Source organism: Trachemys scripta, chromosome 1 (genome assembly GCF_013100865.1).
Source record: "Trachemys scripta elegans isolate TJP31775 chromosome 1, CAS_Tse_1.0, whole genome shotgun sequence".
Taxonomy (NCBI): Eukaryota; Metazoa; Chordata; order Testudines; family Emydidae; genus Trachemys; species Trachemys scripta.
This window is the reverse complement of record NC_048298.1, coordinates 62,315,883-62,335,248: the sequence shown is the minus strand read 5'-3', so window position 1 is coordinate 62,335,248 and position 19,366 is coordinate 62,315,883. Positions and strand designations below refer to the sequence as shown.

Genomic DNA, 19,366 nt, shown 5'->3' with positions numbered 1-19,366 from the left:
TCTTCTCATATCACCGGTAATAGAAGTTCTGCAGGTCAAATAAGATCCTCACAGTTATACCTGTGAGATCCCAGTATCTTCCATGAGTGTGTACAGGTTTGACATGGAATTTCGTAAACATTGATGCAAAATAAGTAGAAGTATCCAGCTCAGTTTCTTAAACACACTGGCTCTACAGTGATAACAGGAGCAAAAGGCATCAAAAACCTATTGCTGAAGCAAAAAAGTGACAATACACTCAAGGAGCAAACCTGTTGAATAGGAAGATGCCATTTTAATAGTCACTTTTTAGAGAACCATGCCTTAAATTGTTTATCAAAAAAACACTTTGCATCCCAATCTTCCTGGTGCAGGCTTTGCGGCAGTCAACTAATGAACAGTGTTCTTAGAGCTGTGCTGTCCTTGTGCACTGATAAAGTAACTACAAACAGCTGTTCATTTCAGTGACATCCAAAAACTGAAGTCAGTTTGCTCACTGAAAGGAGGAAATCGATAGGGAAAGATCTGTAAGCAGATAATATCTCAAACAATGGAAAGAAATATTGTATGAGAATGCTCTCCCAAAGCTTTCATTAAGTTTCTCTTTCCAATTCTCCTACCGCAGGCAAATTCATAATAGCCTAATGCTAAGACATGCAATAGAAAATACAATCACCAATTCAGCTGTTTTTAGCAATTATATTTAAACAAACCAGAAAGCTAACTAAGGCTATGTCCACACTGCACACCTTACAACGGCGCGGCTGTGCCGCTGCAGCCGTGCCGTTGTAAAGTGTGCTGTGTGGCCACTCTTTATTGCCAGAAGAGCGCTCTCCCGGCTACAAAATAAAATCACCTCCAACGGGGGGCAGTAGGTCCACACCAGTAAGTCCATACCAGCACTTTTCATCATTAACACTTGTGTCATTCAGCGGGCGTTTTTCACACCCCTGAGCAACAAAAGTTTTAGCAATGAAAGTGCCAGTGTAGACAAAGCCTAAGTATGAAGATTTTTTCAAAAGATTTTATAAACACTCGCCACTGTTTCGATTCACTCAAACTGAACCGTGCTGGTGCTGCAGCAACAGTTGCCATTTTACTGATACTTTCTAGGAGAAAACAAGTCTGACAAATTTGAGGGACAAAATGTCAATCAGAATAGAAAATGAGCATAAGCTTTCAGAGTTGTAAGTTACTTGATTTTTTTTAACAGTGGTTTAATATACATATTGTCAAACACTTACCTTAAAATTTGAAAAACTCCTACACTATCATTTCATATGATAAATAGCACTGTCTGCATCACAAACTATGCTACGAAAGAAGGATGGGAGGGCATTGAGGTGCTGAAGGTGCAAGACAGGCACTTTTGTAAGCCCCGCTAGATGCCAGTTTGTATCTTTAGGCACCTAAATACATGTTTAAATCTGATGTAGTGACTTCCTGCTTTGTTGGAAGACAATGAGTTTCTTTGTAATTACTGACCAGAAATCTTACCATACTTTCATTTCTGTAATTTTGTCCTAAAAGTTTTCTTCTGCATAAGAAAATTTAGTTCTCTCTTCCTCCCCTACCTGCAACTTCAATGGTCAAAGTGTAGCTTATATATTGTTTGTTCCGCTTACTGTGCTACGCTTTCTTTCACATCTTTCAATGTTTGGCCTTGAAACTCTGCATTTTACAGAGAAATGTCAACCAAATAGAATCTCAAGCTCCTGCTTAGTCCTGGAGCTTGCTGTATTGCAATTTACTGTGGAACAAGAAAACCAAGTAAGTTTGAGTATCCACAACATTAGATACCTTGTAATACTGACTAATATGTAGCAATTTCTCCAAGGAGAAGTCTTATTACACTTGTATCTAAATTTACTCTTTCAGTGTCCCTTACGAAGCTTAAATTTTCAGATTGTCCTTTCCTATGTCTAAGTCTATAAACCCTTCGCACTTATTGTGAGTGCACATTAGACAACGTAGGATCCTAGTATTTTGCTGTTAACTAATAACCACAATACATTCTTAATTAGTACAGTTGTTAAAACAGATAAGGTACACAGCAGAGGAAATACTCAATTCATGGTTCCAATAATAAAAAGGTGCATTTTCCAAATATAATTTCTCACTAAAATCAGCCATCACTACTTTTCACCTTTAGTCCCCCTTCCACTACATTTAAATATGTTGGTACTTGAAGGAGATAAACTGACCAACTCCATTTCCAGAAGTCAACTTCCAGTTACATAAGCATGAAGATTTTGAGGATAGATCAGAAGCTACAACATCAAATGATGCTAATGTTGCCCCATTATTTGAAACTGTAACTACTGTATGAGTTCATGTAAACTTTTCCTCTCAGTTCAGGTCCTTTTAAAGTAAAAGGCATCAAAACCCCACCAAGGTATAAATGGGTAAGTAAAATTAAACAATTCACCTCTGTTAGCTAACAAATCCTGACAACCTACTAAGCGCCACAGAATTCTTAGACAAAGCATGCTACAGGTAGTCCTGTAAGAATCAATGTTTGCTAGAAAAAGGTGGTAGTATTGGGCTTCAAGAATTTCTAAATGGCTAAAAGTTATCAAGCAAAACTAAACTAGAGAAAGATATGAAACAGAGATTGGAATTTTACATTAATCAGTTTAAGGCAGTGGGTTTCCAACTTTTTTCTGATGAAGCCACTTCCAATGAATTGATGGACAAGCACCCACCACCTCAGTGTCCCCCTTCACGAGGCCCCGGCACAGTTGCTGCAGTCTTTGTCCATTTATTACTACTTCTTTTCTTGTGTATCTTTTTGCTATCTAGTTTTCCAGTTTGGTCTCATTCATGACTGTTCCTGTGTTTCCCACTCACCAGATGCTTCAGGTATGGGAGTCCATTGATGATTCAATGTGACCAGAACACATGTGCTATTCCTTCTGACCACTATTACGAAAGAGAAGAGTTTCCTGGCAGCAATGCTGCACATTACTTGCACTATTAAGAGCTGAGGGATGCAAGGCAGAGGCCTTTCAAGAAGCCACCTTCTGGCACACATTTATAATAGAGGGTGAGCTGGGTCCAGAGTTATGCAGTTTTCTCCCACCTACTATTCTCTGCCCAACCATCCCAACCTCCTTGCTTGTCTACCCCCACACCTCCAGGGGAATCCATCCTCCATGTTGGGAAACACTGGTTTAGCAGACAAAATTACTTTCACTGTAAAAATACCTGTAGTTCACCACACCTACACTTAAAAAAACAGATTCAAATTTAACCCTCTTCCCTTCCTCTATGAATGCATTTTCTATGTAAAAATAAATACCTGAAAATTGCACTGATGCAGTATTACTTATTTTAAGATGTATTATGAATAAACTGCACATGCTGTTTTACAGACAATATATATTTGTAAACTTGCTCATGCAAAGTTAGTGTGCACAACAGGGATATTAATTTTCTAATCCCCACACCTTTAAAAATGACATTTACCTATGTCTGCATTTTTTAAACTGTGCCCAAAACCTCTGCAATATAATAAATCTTACACAGAAGAATTTCTTATCGGCCAGCCAAATCAATTTATGTAGCTGAAACACAAAAGAATAAAAGTTATACAAAAACATGGTGGTTTTGTTTTTACAGAAAGAAGAAAATTTTAAAAAAAGAAAAAAAAACATGGTCACAAAATTTTAACATTTTAATCCTAAACATTACAGGGCAAATGGATGTTGGAACCTATTTCCATACACCATATGTTTTAACCTTTTATTTCCATTTCAAATGTGGCCAAATCCACTAAAACATGAGTGGTTTACAACTTCTGGATCATGGAAATACGTATTTCTGGAATAAATGCTAGAAAAGCAACAATGGGAAAAAGCCAACTGTCTCCATAAAGGTAAATAAAGTGGAACAATGTGAAGATTAGATATTTTTCTGTTTCTTACTCTTAACCTGTCAATTCAGTGCATCATATGGTTCAACGTAATGGTCCCCATTTTGAACAAACATCTAACTAGTGTCCATTGATTCTAAGTTAGTGGATGATGAATCTTTCTGGATACTTTCAAAGATTGCTGCCAGCTCAGGGTTAGAGCTTATCTGTGACTGAAATTCACTCATTAACGGACTCTTCTCTGCTTCTGGAATGGTTAGAAGGGCTGCTACTGCCCTCATGGCAGACCGCTTCAGTTCATCTTGTTTTTCAAACTCCTGTTTCACTGAGTTTGCCTTTACCTGTAGAAAAAGTAATATATTTAGGAAGTTTACATTTAAAACTGAGCTCTCCTTAAACCAGGCAATGTAAGGTATCTTTCCTTCCATATTACCACTTTAATTTGACAAGCACTTGAAATAGTTTATACTGCACAGGATTTTTTTTTAGGATGAAAAGAATATAAAGGTAACCACAGGAGACTGGACAACTGTAGTGCATCTGATGTTTAGCAGTCTTGATTAAAAAAACCTTACAAATAGATTAGAGCCTGAAAATTGCAGATTAAGCAAAAACAGTCCTAACAAAACAAAACAAAAATCTGAGTTAGCAAATCATTACACAGATTCAAAGCAAACAGCAGCCAAACTGGTTCAATTTAGCAGGGTAAGCCCCTGGTGGACCAGGCTGGTTTGTGCACCTGCTGCATCCACAGGTTCGGCCGATCGCAGCTCCCAGTGGCCGCAGTTTGCTGCTCCAGGCCAATGGGAGCTGTTGGAAGTGGCAGCCAGTCCGTCCCTCGGCCCACACTGTTTCCAGCAGCTCCCATCGGCCTGGAGCAGCGAACCGTGGCCACTGGGAGCTGCGATCAGTCGAACCTGCGGATGTGGCAGGAACACAAACCTGCCCGGCCTGCCAGGGGCTTTCCCTGCACAAGCGGCAGAACAAGTTTGGGAACCACTGGAATACAGCAATGGACATACTAACCAAAGCGCATTCTTGATCAGTTAGACCTTTTTGCTATCATTCCTACACAAGAACTTTTAATGGTACACAGGCAGGACTTCATCTTTGAAAGTCAAACTCTCTAAATCCATCAAGTGAAATAAGGAGCAGATTATTGGTGGAAGATGGGTAACAAGAAACTGTGTAAGTTAATTATTATCTTAGGAGCCCTAGTCACGGATCAGGAACTCATTGTGCGAGGCACTGTATAAGCACAGAACAAAAGATGATCTTTGCCTGAACAAGATTAAAAATTTAAGTAAGGAAGTATTCAAAAGAAGGGAGGGGAAGCAACATTTTACACTGCTCTCCTCCCTTCAAACTGCTTATTTCACCTTTCAGAAGCAAGTTGTAAGTCTCCAGTAACTTTTAAACCTCTATTGTTAAAAATTAAAAACTCTTCAATATTCCATATTCAGTTTCTACAATGAAAGTTGAGTTTTCAAGTTGCTTAAATGGCATTCAGGCTTCTGAGGGACTGAGAGGAGACCAAATAATCCAAAGAACTTTAAAAAACGTAGAAAAAGTAAATTCAGATTAGAAAAAGGATTTATACTCTTTTCCTCACTATCTTCTCTTATAATTTTACTAGGAACTATTTTTCATATGATGTATTGCATGAGCCTCCCAAATTATTTTTCATTAACATTTAAAATTAAAGAGCCATACTCTAACTCAGGGGTGGGCAAACTTTTTGGCCCTAGGGCCACATCTGGGTGGGGAAATTGTATGCAGGGCCAGGAATGTAGGGCTGGGGCAGGGGTACGGGAGGGGGTGCAGTGTGCAGGAAGGGGCTCAGGGCAAGGAGTTAGGGTGCAGGAGTGGTGCGAGGTGCAGCAGGGGCTCAAGGCAGGGGGTTAGGTGGCTCAGGGCAGGGGGTTGGGGTGCGGGGCGCAGGAGGGGTTCGGGCTCCAGCCTGGTGCCACTTACCTCAAGCAGCTCCGGGGTGGCAGCGGCACGCAGAGAGGCTAAGGCAGGCTCCCTGCCTGCCCTAGCCCCACGCCACTCCAGGAAGTGGCCAACATGTCCGGCAGTGGCTTTCGGCCCGCAGGCCGTAATTTGCCCTCCCATGCTCTAACTCAACTATGTCAGGGTATGCATAAAGAGACTACTGGTGCACTTTACGTGAGTGAAGCTACTACGTTGGGCATCTTGCCTTAAAATGCAGTTGAGTCGTGCACATAGTCTTCGGATGTAAACCTATTGTGGATCATCAGTCCAGAACTACAAGTAATACTAAATTCATGTGGACAGCTTCTCAAACAGCAATATACTTAATATTCAAGTCTCAGGTTCATAACATTTCTATATAACAGCAAAAAGTTCAAAGTATTACTCAAGAACATAAGCATCAGTTTAAGACAGTACCTTTGTTGTACATGTGGCACGTAAGGGTTCGACAAGCCTATCCAACCTCTGCAGTACTGCACTTGGACAAAGAGTAGATAGTCTCACCAACATTAAAAACGTTAGCATCTAGTTGGAGAAAACCAATTCAGAGATAATTAAGTTCTGCACAATTAAGGTCTTTTCTTTAGTTCACTATACAAGGAGTTTTAAAACAGCAACATCCTAGTATAAGTGTGATTCACTATACATCCCACTGTATATTTAAAAACAGTTTTCAGGTAATATTTATATCAGCTTTCTAGTCAATTGAACAATATTTGCACAGCAAAAATATTGCAAAATATTTAAAAGAAGTCACTGTTTAGCCAATATTTCATATTAATTATGTCAGCATGCTCAAGTTTAAGCATAAATGTACAAGATGATAATTTACCTTAATGTCATAATGATCCTTCAAACCATCTTCAACATGGTTTAGGAATTCAAATATGTCTAGCCTATCGAGACAGCTATCTAAAAGAGTGTACATGCACTCAAAAGCTGCCTTTCTAATGTCCAGCCCATCATCAACTGTATGCTTGAATGGTCCCATTTCCACCTGTACACAAAAAACATTAGAAAAGAATATATTTACTAAAATTTAAAATCAGCTTATACAAATATTTTGCAGTCTCACCAAGTTCACCTACCTCTCTTATTAGTTCCTTTCTGACTTTTGTTTCATTGTAAAGATGAGGAAGCACAGTATCTAAAAGGTCTCTTATTAATGATGGTTTATTGTGTGCTGCTGAATTAAACGTCACTAGGGCCACTCTCCTTACATTGAGATCTGGGTCTTCCAATGTTTTTAGAAAATCACCTGCAAATATGCCAAGAAATCAATTACCAAGAGATGTTTCTATTTGCTACTCTCAGAAACCTGGAAATATTTTTCCACATGGGATTTGCTTTTATCTTTTAACAGAGAGAGATTTTTACTGTGCAAACTGTTTTTGATGGAACTGACATCGCTACATTTAGCAGCAACAGTGTAAACTATACATTAACTAAAATCAGTTTAAAGATTTTAATAAGTTTCAGTTTACATAGCAGCATTACTGCCTAGAACAACGTGTGATGCAAGGCATGACTGCAGAAAGCATGTACAGCACACTAAAGTGGCTGGGGAAATCCCAAGTAATATTCATACTTGAATATGAAAAAACAAGAAATTATAAGAATCTACAGACACTCCCCGACTTACGCAAGCATTCCATTCCAGAACGCACGGCGTAACTCGACTTTTGCGTAAGTTGGAAACGTATCTCTGACCATTACACACACACACAAAAACACCACTCTTATTTCTAGCTTACAGAACTTTTTCCGTAAGCTTGGATTTGTGTACGTCGGGTTTACATAACTCACGGAGCATCTGTATATGAAAAACACATGTACATGTAATTTTTGGTCTTTCCTACAATTTGAGTGACACATCCAACCAAATAAGGTTTTATACCTTAGATACTTAAACTGAGCAGGCAATATGCACTCAAAACAGCTATACGGCCATAAAATCACATTACTTTTACAGAAGTAAGAAATATTAGTTAGAGTTTTTATTTTCTTTGGGGAGGAGCAGGGGGGAAGAAATCTAGCAAATTTCCACATGGAATAGTGAAGCATATGCCTGTAATACTACACAATATTGTGAGAACTGGATATAATTCTATGACGTAAAATTGAAACTATACCATAGATATATTATATATAATATACTGATATATTAGTGTAATGAAGTTGAAACAGAAACGTTTCTGTTATCCAAAAGTAAGTTTCATGAGTATTACCAGTATTTATACTCATTTTTAAATTGATAAGTTTTTATTGTTGAAAGGTAAGCCTTGTATAATTACTGAAAATTGTATTAAACAATCATGAAGACTGCCATCTCTCCCCTTATTTCTTTGTTCCAATTTTCTTAAAACTTACACATGAATAAGCCATTATAAACTCTGGAGTTTAAGATGAATTCACTAATATAAATTCCTGAAGTACCGTCCAATGTATATTTTAAAATACCCTAGGATAGCAGAATCATCCACTGAATGCTCTTAAATGACAATGAAAAGAAGGATAATTCAACATATACTAAGATAAAAACATCTCCACAGACTATCCACTGTCCAAAACCTGTGGAGATCAGTAACACAGTACTTCCTAGACAGAATAAATGTACTAAGGATCACATCAATACAGCTAAGTATTATGGGACACTGCTATGAAGGAACAAAGTAAAAAGGGGGAAAAAACAGGATGGGTGACAAGCCAAAAAAAATTCTAGGTACCCTGTTTCTTTTTGTATAACAAAAAATAAAGAGGAAGCAAGGCTGACTAAGGGACAGGAACACTGCTGGAAGTCCAGGAACAAAACAAAAATTGGGTTCCTAGCTCTCTAGGCCAGCAAGATAGTTTTGAGTTACTCTAGAAAAATTGAGACTGGAAATAAGGCATAATGGTCAGAGTAATTAAATATTGCAAAAATTTAACCAAAGGTCATGGTGGATTCTCGATCATTGACAATTTTTAGATCAAGACTGGATTTATTTCTAAAAGATCTGCTCTAGGAATTATTTGGGGGAAGTTCTATGGCCTATGTTGTACAGACTAGATGATCACAATGGTTCCTTCTGGCCTTGGAATCTCTGAATTTCTTCTAGCCCTATGAAAGAATGACACTAACTGATTCTGAAAGAAGGCCCCTCAAAAACTTTTCTAGGCCAGAGGCCTTGTTGCCACGCAGCAGTGAGTTTAGAGAACAAATAGTAAAAAAGTGAATCTAATGAAGCCACTTGCCTCAAAGAACGCAGTTCTCAAGGAGAACCTGAGAAAAACAAATAGTAATGGAAGGGAGGAAAAAATACAAGTAAGGCTGTAGGAAAAATGGACTCAAAGAAGGAAGGGAAGTGAATTAATTAATTTTAGAGAAGGAGACTAACAAAGGCTTTTGGACTATCACATCATTAATGGCGACAGTTTCTTTTGGCTACCCAACCAATTTATGAAAGGCTTTCCTAAAACTTGAGGAAGTATAACAATAAAGCGCAAGTGTAATACAGATACACTGTAATACCTATTCCAGATACAGTCTAAAATAAAGCCCAGTCGTATCATAAGAAAATAACCGACTTGGAAATATGAAAAATCAGACCAAGGTTTGTATTTGCTTTAAAAATACATGATTTTATAAAGACTGAAAAGGTTGACATCTAAAATAGAGTACTAAACACACATGTGTAGAAATGATGTACTTAATAGATTCTATAATGTTCTCTCTGGTGAGTTTGACCATACTACACAGTGCTGGAGGGTCATGAACAAGAGTAGATCTAGAGGATCAGAGAGTCATGTGACAATGCAATGCTTGTTTTTCCTCCTAAAGACGTACTGGATTCTCCAAGTATCTTGGTTATTTATGGATCAATAACACATTTTGACAGCTCATTGGTTTCTTCAAATAATGTATAAAAATTATATGTAATAGAAATCTATCATGTTTCTAATGCATTACATGACTGTGTATATACATTTTAATTTAAGATTTATCATTTGAAAAGAAATTTAGCAATTAAAGTAAATGGTTAGCAATCTTGCAGCTATTGCTATCTATTTTGGGACCTCAGTGGTCTATCCTGAAAAGTTACCATTTCCTTAATGGCATCCAGTAAGCTTCAGTCTACAGTCTTTAATAACAGCTCTCACTAATAGTTGTCATTGGTGAGTGTTTAATTCAGGTACCTGCAAAGCATTTTTTTTTTTTAATGGATTCTTTACACTACACACCCTGATATTCTAACTTTTATATTAACTGCTTAAAAAGAAACTTGGTTTTAATTTTAAAAAAACATAAGAAACTTACCTATGCAGTTCTTTAATAGGGGATCTATGGGTTGTGGATGATCAGAAATCGTGAACTTCACAGCAGTAACCACTGAACTTCGCGCATATGATGACCCTAATACCAAATATGTCATTTTAGTTAAAAAATATTGAAGTTGCTAAATAATTTAATCACATAAATTATATTATAAAAGTCATCTTTTCTCACCACAATATGTCTATTTTTCTAAGAAAGACACTTCTTGATATTACTTTCAAAATACTAAGGAATTAGACGTTACTGATTGGCTAGCAAGGTGTTACATTTTAAACAAGGATTAATGTTAAATGTTAATTAGAAATATATTAAATAAACTTGTCTTCTATACCAATGTCATTACATAATGAACGCCTTAATTAAAAATGTATCCCAAATAGATACAGCTGTAGTTCTACAAAGGAATTCTTTGTTCTAAACACATGAAAATATCTGTAAATATATATATATATATATATATCACTACAACCCTAGGGGTGCAATTACTGTATTGAACTATGTACAATGAACATATATATCCCTCAGCCCTTATCATCCTTATATTTCAGAAGTCTTTTGATTATGTCCCAAAACTGTTTGTATGCTGCATTTGAAAAAAAACATTGCTATCTCCATGTTCTTTAAAACTATTTACATGATTTAGTTTACAACTCTTCACTAATAAAACCACCATTGTATTATTTCAAAAGCCAGATTCTCATTATCAAAGTATAGAAGCAATTCACATTATATACTATCTACTTCCTCCAGTGTAAGGAAAATGTTATTCTAAAAACAATGGCCATTCAAATACTTATTTGTAAAGTATAAATCTAATAAAATCTATACAATGTTCAATTGGATAAGTAACAAAAATTTCAGATCACTGCTCCATAATGTATAATGAAATTTAAATGCCTTATTTCTTATGCCTTCATGCATAATATGTAAAATCAGGCATCAAGAGGTAGCATGATCTCATTTGCTAAAATTTTCTGGAAGCAGTCCACAATTCAAGAAGAGATTTTTCATACAATAAAACTCAAGTGTAAGCTATTGAGTATAGCTTAAACTCATAGTTAGAAGTACAAAACTTACTTTCTCTTAACAGACAGCCTGTATATATATATATATATATATATTTATATTTTGAATGACAGCCTACCTGATGCCAAATATCCCTTGAGCCGTGGTAGCAGAGTCTCTGGGTCTATTAAAGTAAGCTTGCCCAAGCATTCAGCAACAACATTCCTGGTACCCTCTTCTGCACACTCACAGTGTTTCAGCAGTAAGGCCCAGATGTTCTCAACATATGGTTTGAGGCCTACCACTGATGCAGAGCTAATTATTTCTTTCAAAGAATGGAGAAGTAGGTATTGCCTCTTAGGCTGACTGGTTATTTCTTGTAAGACAAATGGTAGATATTCAGGAAGATTGCCAACACTAATACTGCCAAGGGCATAAGATGCTGCAGACTTGACTTCTTCACTAGGAGAGGAGAATGCTTCTAGTATTACAGACTTGAGCTCAATTTGTCCACTTAGATCAATGTGATGCCCAACTTCCCCAAGAGACAGCAAAGCTAAAAGACGAATGGAATCTGTGGACCTTGAATTCTTGACATCCTGAATGAACTGACCTACTACAGCTGGTCCCTCTTTAGGGCAAGCGCGTGTAAGGGCAGCTACACATTTGGCAATGGAATAATAAGACTGCTTGTGAGTAAGTGCAGTGCTCTGCGAGTACACTGGACCTGTTAACATGCGTAATAAATCCATATATCCTAAGTTATTTGTTCCAGTCACAACCAAAGCTTGGAAAAATTCTAGCATAGCACTAAGTGCTCCACCCTGCAATAATGGTGATCTCACCAGGCCAATAAGTTCATTAAGAATGGACCCACTGATCTTTGAGAGGGAGGAAGGATACACTTTAGCCAGGGTAGTTAGAAAACTGATGGCCATCTGTGAAACGTGCATATCACTTTCACTGATAAGAGGTGGAAGCTCATCCAGGACAGCATCAATCATGGCAGCTGTCAAGCTGTCACTGTAATTTTTAATTAAGATATCTAGAGCAGAAAGCGTGCCTAGTTTCAAAGCTCGCTGGTTCTTTCTGAGGAAAGAGGCAAGGATAGGAACTCCTTCCCCAAGGATTGGTCTCAGATCTATCTTCAAAGGAGAACCAGCAATCAGCGTCAAAGCCTTCACTGTCGTTAACCGAGTAATCTCATTCTTTAGTCTCTCTAGGAAGATCTGAAGTGTAGTAGGCAGGTCTGTGCCCAGATTATCACCAAGGCTGCAGATGATCTGGCCCATACAGGAGATTGCCCTCTCTTTTACTTCCTGATCAATGTCAGCAGCCTTCAGTCTCTTGATGGTGCAAGTAAACAAATCTTTGATATAAGGTGTGGCATCAAAGGAAGAAGGCTGGTCTAAAGGACGAATGACCTTCACAAGCTGCTGTGTAACCAGAAGTGCCTCTGATGTTATCTTGTAAAAAGGATCTCCAACACAAGCTACAACTGGAGGCACCAGTGCTTGAACATGAGGATGGAAGACTTGGGGAGAATGGTTACACAGGATCACGTACAGACAAGACAAAGCATCAATCTTCAAATTAGAGGAACTTGATTTGTCATTCAGTGAAAAAATTATCCCTGTAAAAGAAAAGAGGTTCTGTTATTTATGTATTTATTTTTAACATCAGAAATCACTAAAAGTTCCAAAGAATGCAGCCAAATCATAACATTTTCTGCTCTTAAACATTTCCTTCCAGAAAGCCTTTCCCACCTTTGATTTAAAGCAATAAACTTTCCAAACTTCTTCCACTCAGGCAGCACACATAGGCCATTTGATGGCTTGTGCTGTCTTTTTCTTTTAACTACACCTCTACCTCGATATAACGCTCTCCTCGGGAGCCAAAAAAAATCTTACTGCGTTATAGGTGAAACCGCGTTATATTTAACTTGTTTTGATCCCCCGGAGTGCGCAGCCCCGCCCCCCCGGAGCGCTGCTTTACCAGCTTATATCCGAATTCGCGTTATATCGGGTCGTGTTATATCAAGGTAGCGGTGTACTAGAGGAAACTATGCTCAAAATGATCATACTTAAAACATGTATGTGTGTACACACACATCCCTAGCTACTTCATGAGACTGAAACAAGTTAGAATTTTTAGCTGCATCTAAAGACTAACATATACTAACATATATAATCATTTTATATAAAAAGTGTCATTCTCTGAAAAGTGATTATATAAAAGTGATATAGAAGATTGCATATTTGTAGCTTCTCAGTAGCTTTTATCAAAATTTGTCTAGTTTACCAATAAGAGTTTTCTAGCTACCAGCCCTGTAAATTCTACAACAAATCTGAAAGTAAAGCTTTTTTTTTTTTTGGCTCATCCACCACAACCAGTGGTAAAGATTCTGCATGGGTGGTAAAGGTGAAAATAAGGGCAGTATTTAGCCCTGCACATGTGGAAATGTGGGCAGAATTTGGTCTTCCAATTTGACACAAGTTAACAATTCTGATTCTAGACAAGACAAAATGTATCTAGCGTACGAGCCCAGGGCTTTTTACTTTGGTTCTCCAGGGCCAACCAAAGTAAAAATGCCATTAAACTATGCATGTGGACTCACAAAGAAGCTAAGCTGCCACTTACAGTTGAGTGGTATTGTCTTAATTTAGAACTACACTTCAAAACTTATTCTTAAATATCAGGATTTAAGGTTTAGAAACGTTTGAAGTCAAAGTCACAGTTAACCTATAGCAGATTTACTAATACATTTTTCATACCTGGCACAAGTACAGGAATGTGTTGTGTTAGGGCTCCAGGTAAAACATTTACCAGTTCAGTTAGCATGTTAAAACAACATTGACGAGTCTTCACACTCTTCTCCTTCATCTGTTTGTGCAAGGCTTTAACTATGTTGGGAACCTGTAGTAATTACACACCTGTTAACTAGTTCAGCAGTTAGCATTTCCTTTACAGTTATCCTAAATTACGAAAAACAAAATGTCTCTCTGGACTTTGAGTCTTCAGAAGAGCTGTATTTCTAGATACATTGAGAGCTTTAAGTTTCAGATCTTCAAATCAATTACCATCCCAGGAATTTTTAACTTGAAAAATTAAGGTCAGATTTAGCAAAACATGTTTTCCATGTAGCTTCTCTCAAATTTCTAGAAACAGAAATATTAATTACATAATTACCCTATTAAATCAATTTGGAAAATGATTCTGTTAGTATCGACACTTCTCCCTATTCCACAAGTAAAATGTGTTCTACTGATCAAGTGTCGCCTTCCTTTTATTGTGAGAATTTAAGTTTTCTCCTATTCTGAATTTAGCTAAACAGCTATAATAGGTCGCAGTCTCTGAATGTTTTGTTTTATAATGTGGGACAAATAATAACTAGGTTCATAGACTCCACAGCATTTTTAGAGATGGGCAGCTAATAATTAAAATCAAATGAGCACTCTATGAGTCCAACAGGTAATTCCAGTTTCCAGAGCAGCTGCAAGTATCTGAGCCAATTTAACTTACACTCCCTCTCAGATGAGTTAGCAGAGTCAAAACCCATAATCTGTGTACAACTATAAGAAACTGGTTACAAATAGTGATTTTGCCACTTTCCACATAAACCCAGAGAACCATGAATAATCAACATGGCCTTCTCTCAAATTCAAAGAACTAAAAAAAAAAAAATCATGACAGCTAACCTGACTCTGAAGCATTGTCAAAGGTGTCTCTCCTTGTTCCATTGCATCAGGATCACACAGCCAACTCTGCACAGGTCGAGTTTGTTTTAAGAGAGAAAGATACGCATGGAAAACATCTGCTTTTACATTCTCCTCACGCTCTTTGAATCTGGCTATTAAAGCAGGAGATACGGTCTTGTAGAATTCTGGAAGCATTTCATGTCGTGTGCTAACCACAGCATCTAAACATTTAGCTGCTGCACGTCTCACTTTCCAGCTCATATCGTCATCATCACTATATTCATCATCACTCCCTTGACAAAATAAAATGAACTTCTATTATACACAAATTCACAAAGAGACATTCCATGCTAGCAGTTTTGTACAGGAAGTTTTGATTTAAACCCAAATTTATTTGATACAAGAGATTGTTAAATGTGTAAAACTTACCAGAGACAGATAATATATTAGCTTAAGAAATTTAAGAAGCAGTCTATAATCAAGATAAAGCAGAAGTATACAAAAGGTCATTCAAAACTGCCTTAGTCCTAAAATTAATTATCTACTTTGCCAGCTTCCTCACACCAGCCCGTCATACATCCCCTCCTCAACTTCAGTTGCTAATTGGACGAAGTCATTCCCACCACACTTGTGGCCTTACTAAATTTTTTATTTCAAATGTTTTCATATCTATTCATCAGGTGAGACAATAAAGTAATAATAGCACATCAAAATTCTGAAAACTAGCCTCTTCACATTTTACTCTTGTTGGGGGCATTATACTAGCAAAAACTGTGCATGGGTTCAACACCATGTGGTTGGTCCTATCACCCGTATATAGACTACAATTATATTTGTATCCCATTCCATAAAAGAGGAGTCATATCAATATGCAACAGTGACTTCTAAAAGCCAAAACTTACATGTCTCGGGTTCTTTCCAGGGTAGGAAATTGTACGGATTTTAATAATTTTACAAAATCTACATTGCTTTGTGAACAGAGACAAGATATTGTCTTTCAAAGTCCTAAATACTCCCCAGTTTTGTTTTGTTAAATCGCCCCTTATCTCTACATTCTTTGTTGTACCACCAATTTAGAAAGAACTAAATTATGTTTAATACATAGTACATAAGATTTTGTAACTGTTAGAATATATACTCTTACAGCCTAAAAATCCAGTTCCCGATAATCAGACATTTATATTATAGGCCTGATGAGAATATTCTATTTAACTCTCCTTTATTGGAAAACAAAGCCCTCTGAAGCAACTTCTATAGGATTGAAGTTAACTATTTAGCAGCTTAAGAGAGCAAGACACTTGTTTATCAACAAACTCAACCATACTATTTTCCACAAAGAAAACAGAACAGAAGCAGAGCATGCAAGAAGTAAAGCAGATTATATTACTATTTAAAAATTAATTTAAAAACAGAGCTAGATGCCCCAGTAGGAGAACGCTCTACCTTTCCAACTGAGACAGCTTAGGTTCAGATCTACTTGAGAACAGCATGCTTGTGACTCATGCTCTGAAATCCAGATTAAGTGATGGGCCAAAGTTTCAGTAAGTATATCAAGCTATCCAGCAGCAACATAATAATTTTATACTTTTTATACCTAACCTAAAGAGGGACTGAGAAATGCACTCACTGATGGCAACTTGGAAACTTTCCCTGGCAAGAGTGGTGGCCTAGTCTCCGTTTCAAAAGAATTTAACATCTCATTTTTAACAAAAACTAAATTTCTAGCCCTATTGCTGCAAAGATAATACCATCGGTTTACATTTGGTTATCTCTCCGCTGCTGCTCACAGCTTTGTCAAACAGCTAAGTGGTATTAAGACCTTCTGAGTCTTCTACTCCACCCCTCTGCAACTGCAGCAATGTTTTACACAATATTTTGTGGTGCTTTATCCAGTCTAATTGGACATTCTTTTGTTCTGTGTTTGTACAGCAGCTAGCATGAGATCCCCATCTCTATGACCCTAGATGCTATGGTAATACAAATAAATAAAAATAATATACATCTCATGCAAAGAAGCATCCCTCATACACATCTTAAATTCATTCTCTAAGTTTCTTCCAAGTTCTAGTTATGTCATACTAAAGAATTCCTCTGCCTTCCTCATGTTTACACCATTCAAGTACTTTTAGACAGTTATGTCATTCTTTACTATAATCCCTCTAAACTCACAATACCAGGCGAATGGATGCACTAAATACCTACATAAAATGTCATCCTGTTCACCTTACTGAGTGTAGTAAATAGCCATGCCCGCAAAAATAAAAGAGGAAAATGTCACACAATCATTTAAGTTTTGGAAAGACTTGAATTAAGACTTATAGAATTGATCATTTCCGTTTCCTCACAATTTAGGCTCACTAGCTCTTCTCTCCAAAACCAAGAGAAAAATATACCTTGATCATCATCATCACCACCATCAGCATCCATGGCATTTTCATCTTCATCTTCATCATCATAATTGTAATTAGGATCATAGGTAAGGTATTTAAGACAAATGTTTATAATGGTAGACACATGAGGATAAACTTCCTTAGGACATCTGCATAATAAATTTAACAAATAAGTTTAGCTTATAAATATTAATATTCAACAATTACAAATTTCTTCTGTTTAAGAAGAATTGTTATCTATATGCTTTAGTATTGATTCCACTAGCAAATCTAATACTATCAGAATTCACATTACATATCATGTTTTTTCTCAGAATTCAACTCAGTTACAAACATTCAGTACAATCTGAAACTTGCTATACAAGAACTCAGGCCAAACTGACACAGGGTAATTTAGAAGATTGGAAAAAATATGGAGTTTCACCTCCATAGATAGAATCAAACAAAACAATGAGAGATAACTTAGAGAATTTTTTCACTTCAAGGTCCCAGAAACAAAGACAAGGTTTTTATCTCGAGGCCAAAAGACCAAAAACATCAAGACACTTGATCACGGCCTTGGATAGACCAAGAGACTACCTACACTTGACCAGAGCTCGAGTTCACTAGCCACTTTGTGGTCTTGTAGTTCCGTTCTCATAATTCAGCTCCCAAAAGCTACTGTGACAATTATTGCCATTGCAATCTGTCGAAGCAGAGGTCAAGCAAACAAGAAGATCCTCTCACCCCTTCAGGGAATGCAAAAGTAGAGGGACAGGGAAGTATGCTCTGCTGCTGCCTATGATTTATATTCGCAGATTTTTAAGGCCAAAAGGGACCATTATGATCTTCTAATCTGACTGCTATAGAATCTTATGATGTACCTTTGGAAATAAGAAGGTTCTGTCTCCACTAATGGGAATCTAGCACTTTCCATAAGCATTATATTTATAAAAACAATTTTCTTATCTGTCACTATACATGAATAGCAAATCATGGCCTATTGTGCCAGTCTGTGTACATATTAAACTGATCATCAGTTAAATTACAAGATAGTGATAGAAAAATCTGCTTTAGCAATTCAGGTATGATCTCTGACTCAAAATCAGCAAAGGTATTTTGCACCACAAAGACCATCACTTCCATCAGGAAAGGAAACACATTTCTTGTGGCTTACTACAACTCTTTTCAATTGCTCAAGGACCAGCAATGACTTCTTATACATTCAAATGACAACCAAAGAACTTGTAAGAAGAAAAGAAAAAAAAACACAACCCACATACCTTAAAAGTAGCTTACCTCCTAACAAAAGATTCAAAAGCTTGAATGCAATATTCTCTTAGTTCATCATCATCTACATTACAAAATTTTACCACTAAAGGGATTATTTTCTCAAGATATTCACCTGAAAAAGGAAAATTAGAAAAAGTGATCATTCACATCTAAAAATATGCAGAATCAGAGAAAAATATATAAATTATCTTACCTATTCTATGACCTGCTTGCCTACTGATAGCAGCAATACACTGTATATAGGTCCTAGTTGTTGACATGGAATCGTTTTTAGACAGCTCTGTCAACAGATGTTCAATGAGGTCAACAAAAACTATATTGCCACAACTCATAACCAAGTGACCAAGAGCAATGATGGTTCTTTTCCTCACAGCAAGCCTGGGACTAGTCAGCTGGGGGAGCAGACAGGTCAGAATTGAAGGATGGAAGTTAACAAGCAGTCCTCCTTGCCTTAAAACAGACAAAACACAAACTCAAACCAACTGAATCTAGAACTGATTTCATTCTTCTATTGTATCATTCTTATTCCAAGTATTCCCAAAATGCCATACAAAAATATATATCAAGTGCATTTAGAATTATTTGGAAAAACTAAGAAACCAACTGCTTTCAGATATACCTTTAAGTATACTGACATCTGAAACTGGTAACTAAAGACGTTCTCAGCAGCATCAAAAGATAAATAATGAGTTATTTGATTAATCAGCTATGCTTAAATTAGATATATTTTAAATGTAACATTTGTATTCTGCTACAAAGTTTCATTTGTGTTCAATTTTCCTCATTTGAAACAAGTTACTCAACTTTTTCATGTTTACAAAGCCTAAATTATAATCAC

General features: G+C 36.9%; 1 protein-coding gene across 1 annotated transcript in view; it reads right to left on the bottom strand.

Annotated features, from left to right (window-relative positions):
- Positions 1-265: 265 nt before the first annotated feature.
- Positions 266-19,366, bottom strand: part of CAND1 (cullin associated and neddylation dissociated 1) — a 48,118-nt gene continuing 29,017 nt past the window's right edge. Inside the window, exons 5-15 of the mRNA XM_034770902.1 lie at positions 18,722-18,978; positions 18,535-18,640; positions 17,260-17,405; positions 14,867-15,159; positions 13,943-14,084; positions 11,308-12,801; positions 10,146-10,241; positions 6,937-7,106; positions 6,681-6,845; positions 6,266-6,373; positions 266-4,194 (exon numbers count right to left, since the gene is read on the bottom strand). Of these exons, the coding sequence (XP_034626793.1) occupies positions 3,970-4,194; positions 6,266-6,373; positions 6,681-6,845; positions 6,937-7,106; positions 10,146-10,241; positions 11,308-12,801; positions 13,943-14,084; positions 14,867-15,159; positions 17,260-17,405; positions 18,535-18,640; positions 18,722-18,978 (3,202 nt within the window). The 3' untranslated portion in view covers positions 266-3,969. The remainder of the gene's footprint in view (positions 4,195-6,265; positions 6,374-6,680; positions 6,846-6,936; positions 7,107-10,145; positions 10,242-11,307; positions 12,802-13,942; positions 14,085-14,866; positions 15,160-17,259; positions 17,406-18,534; positions 18,641-18,721; positions 18,979-19,366) is intronic.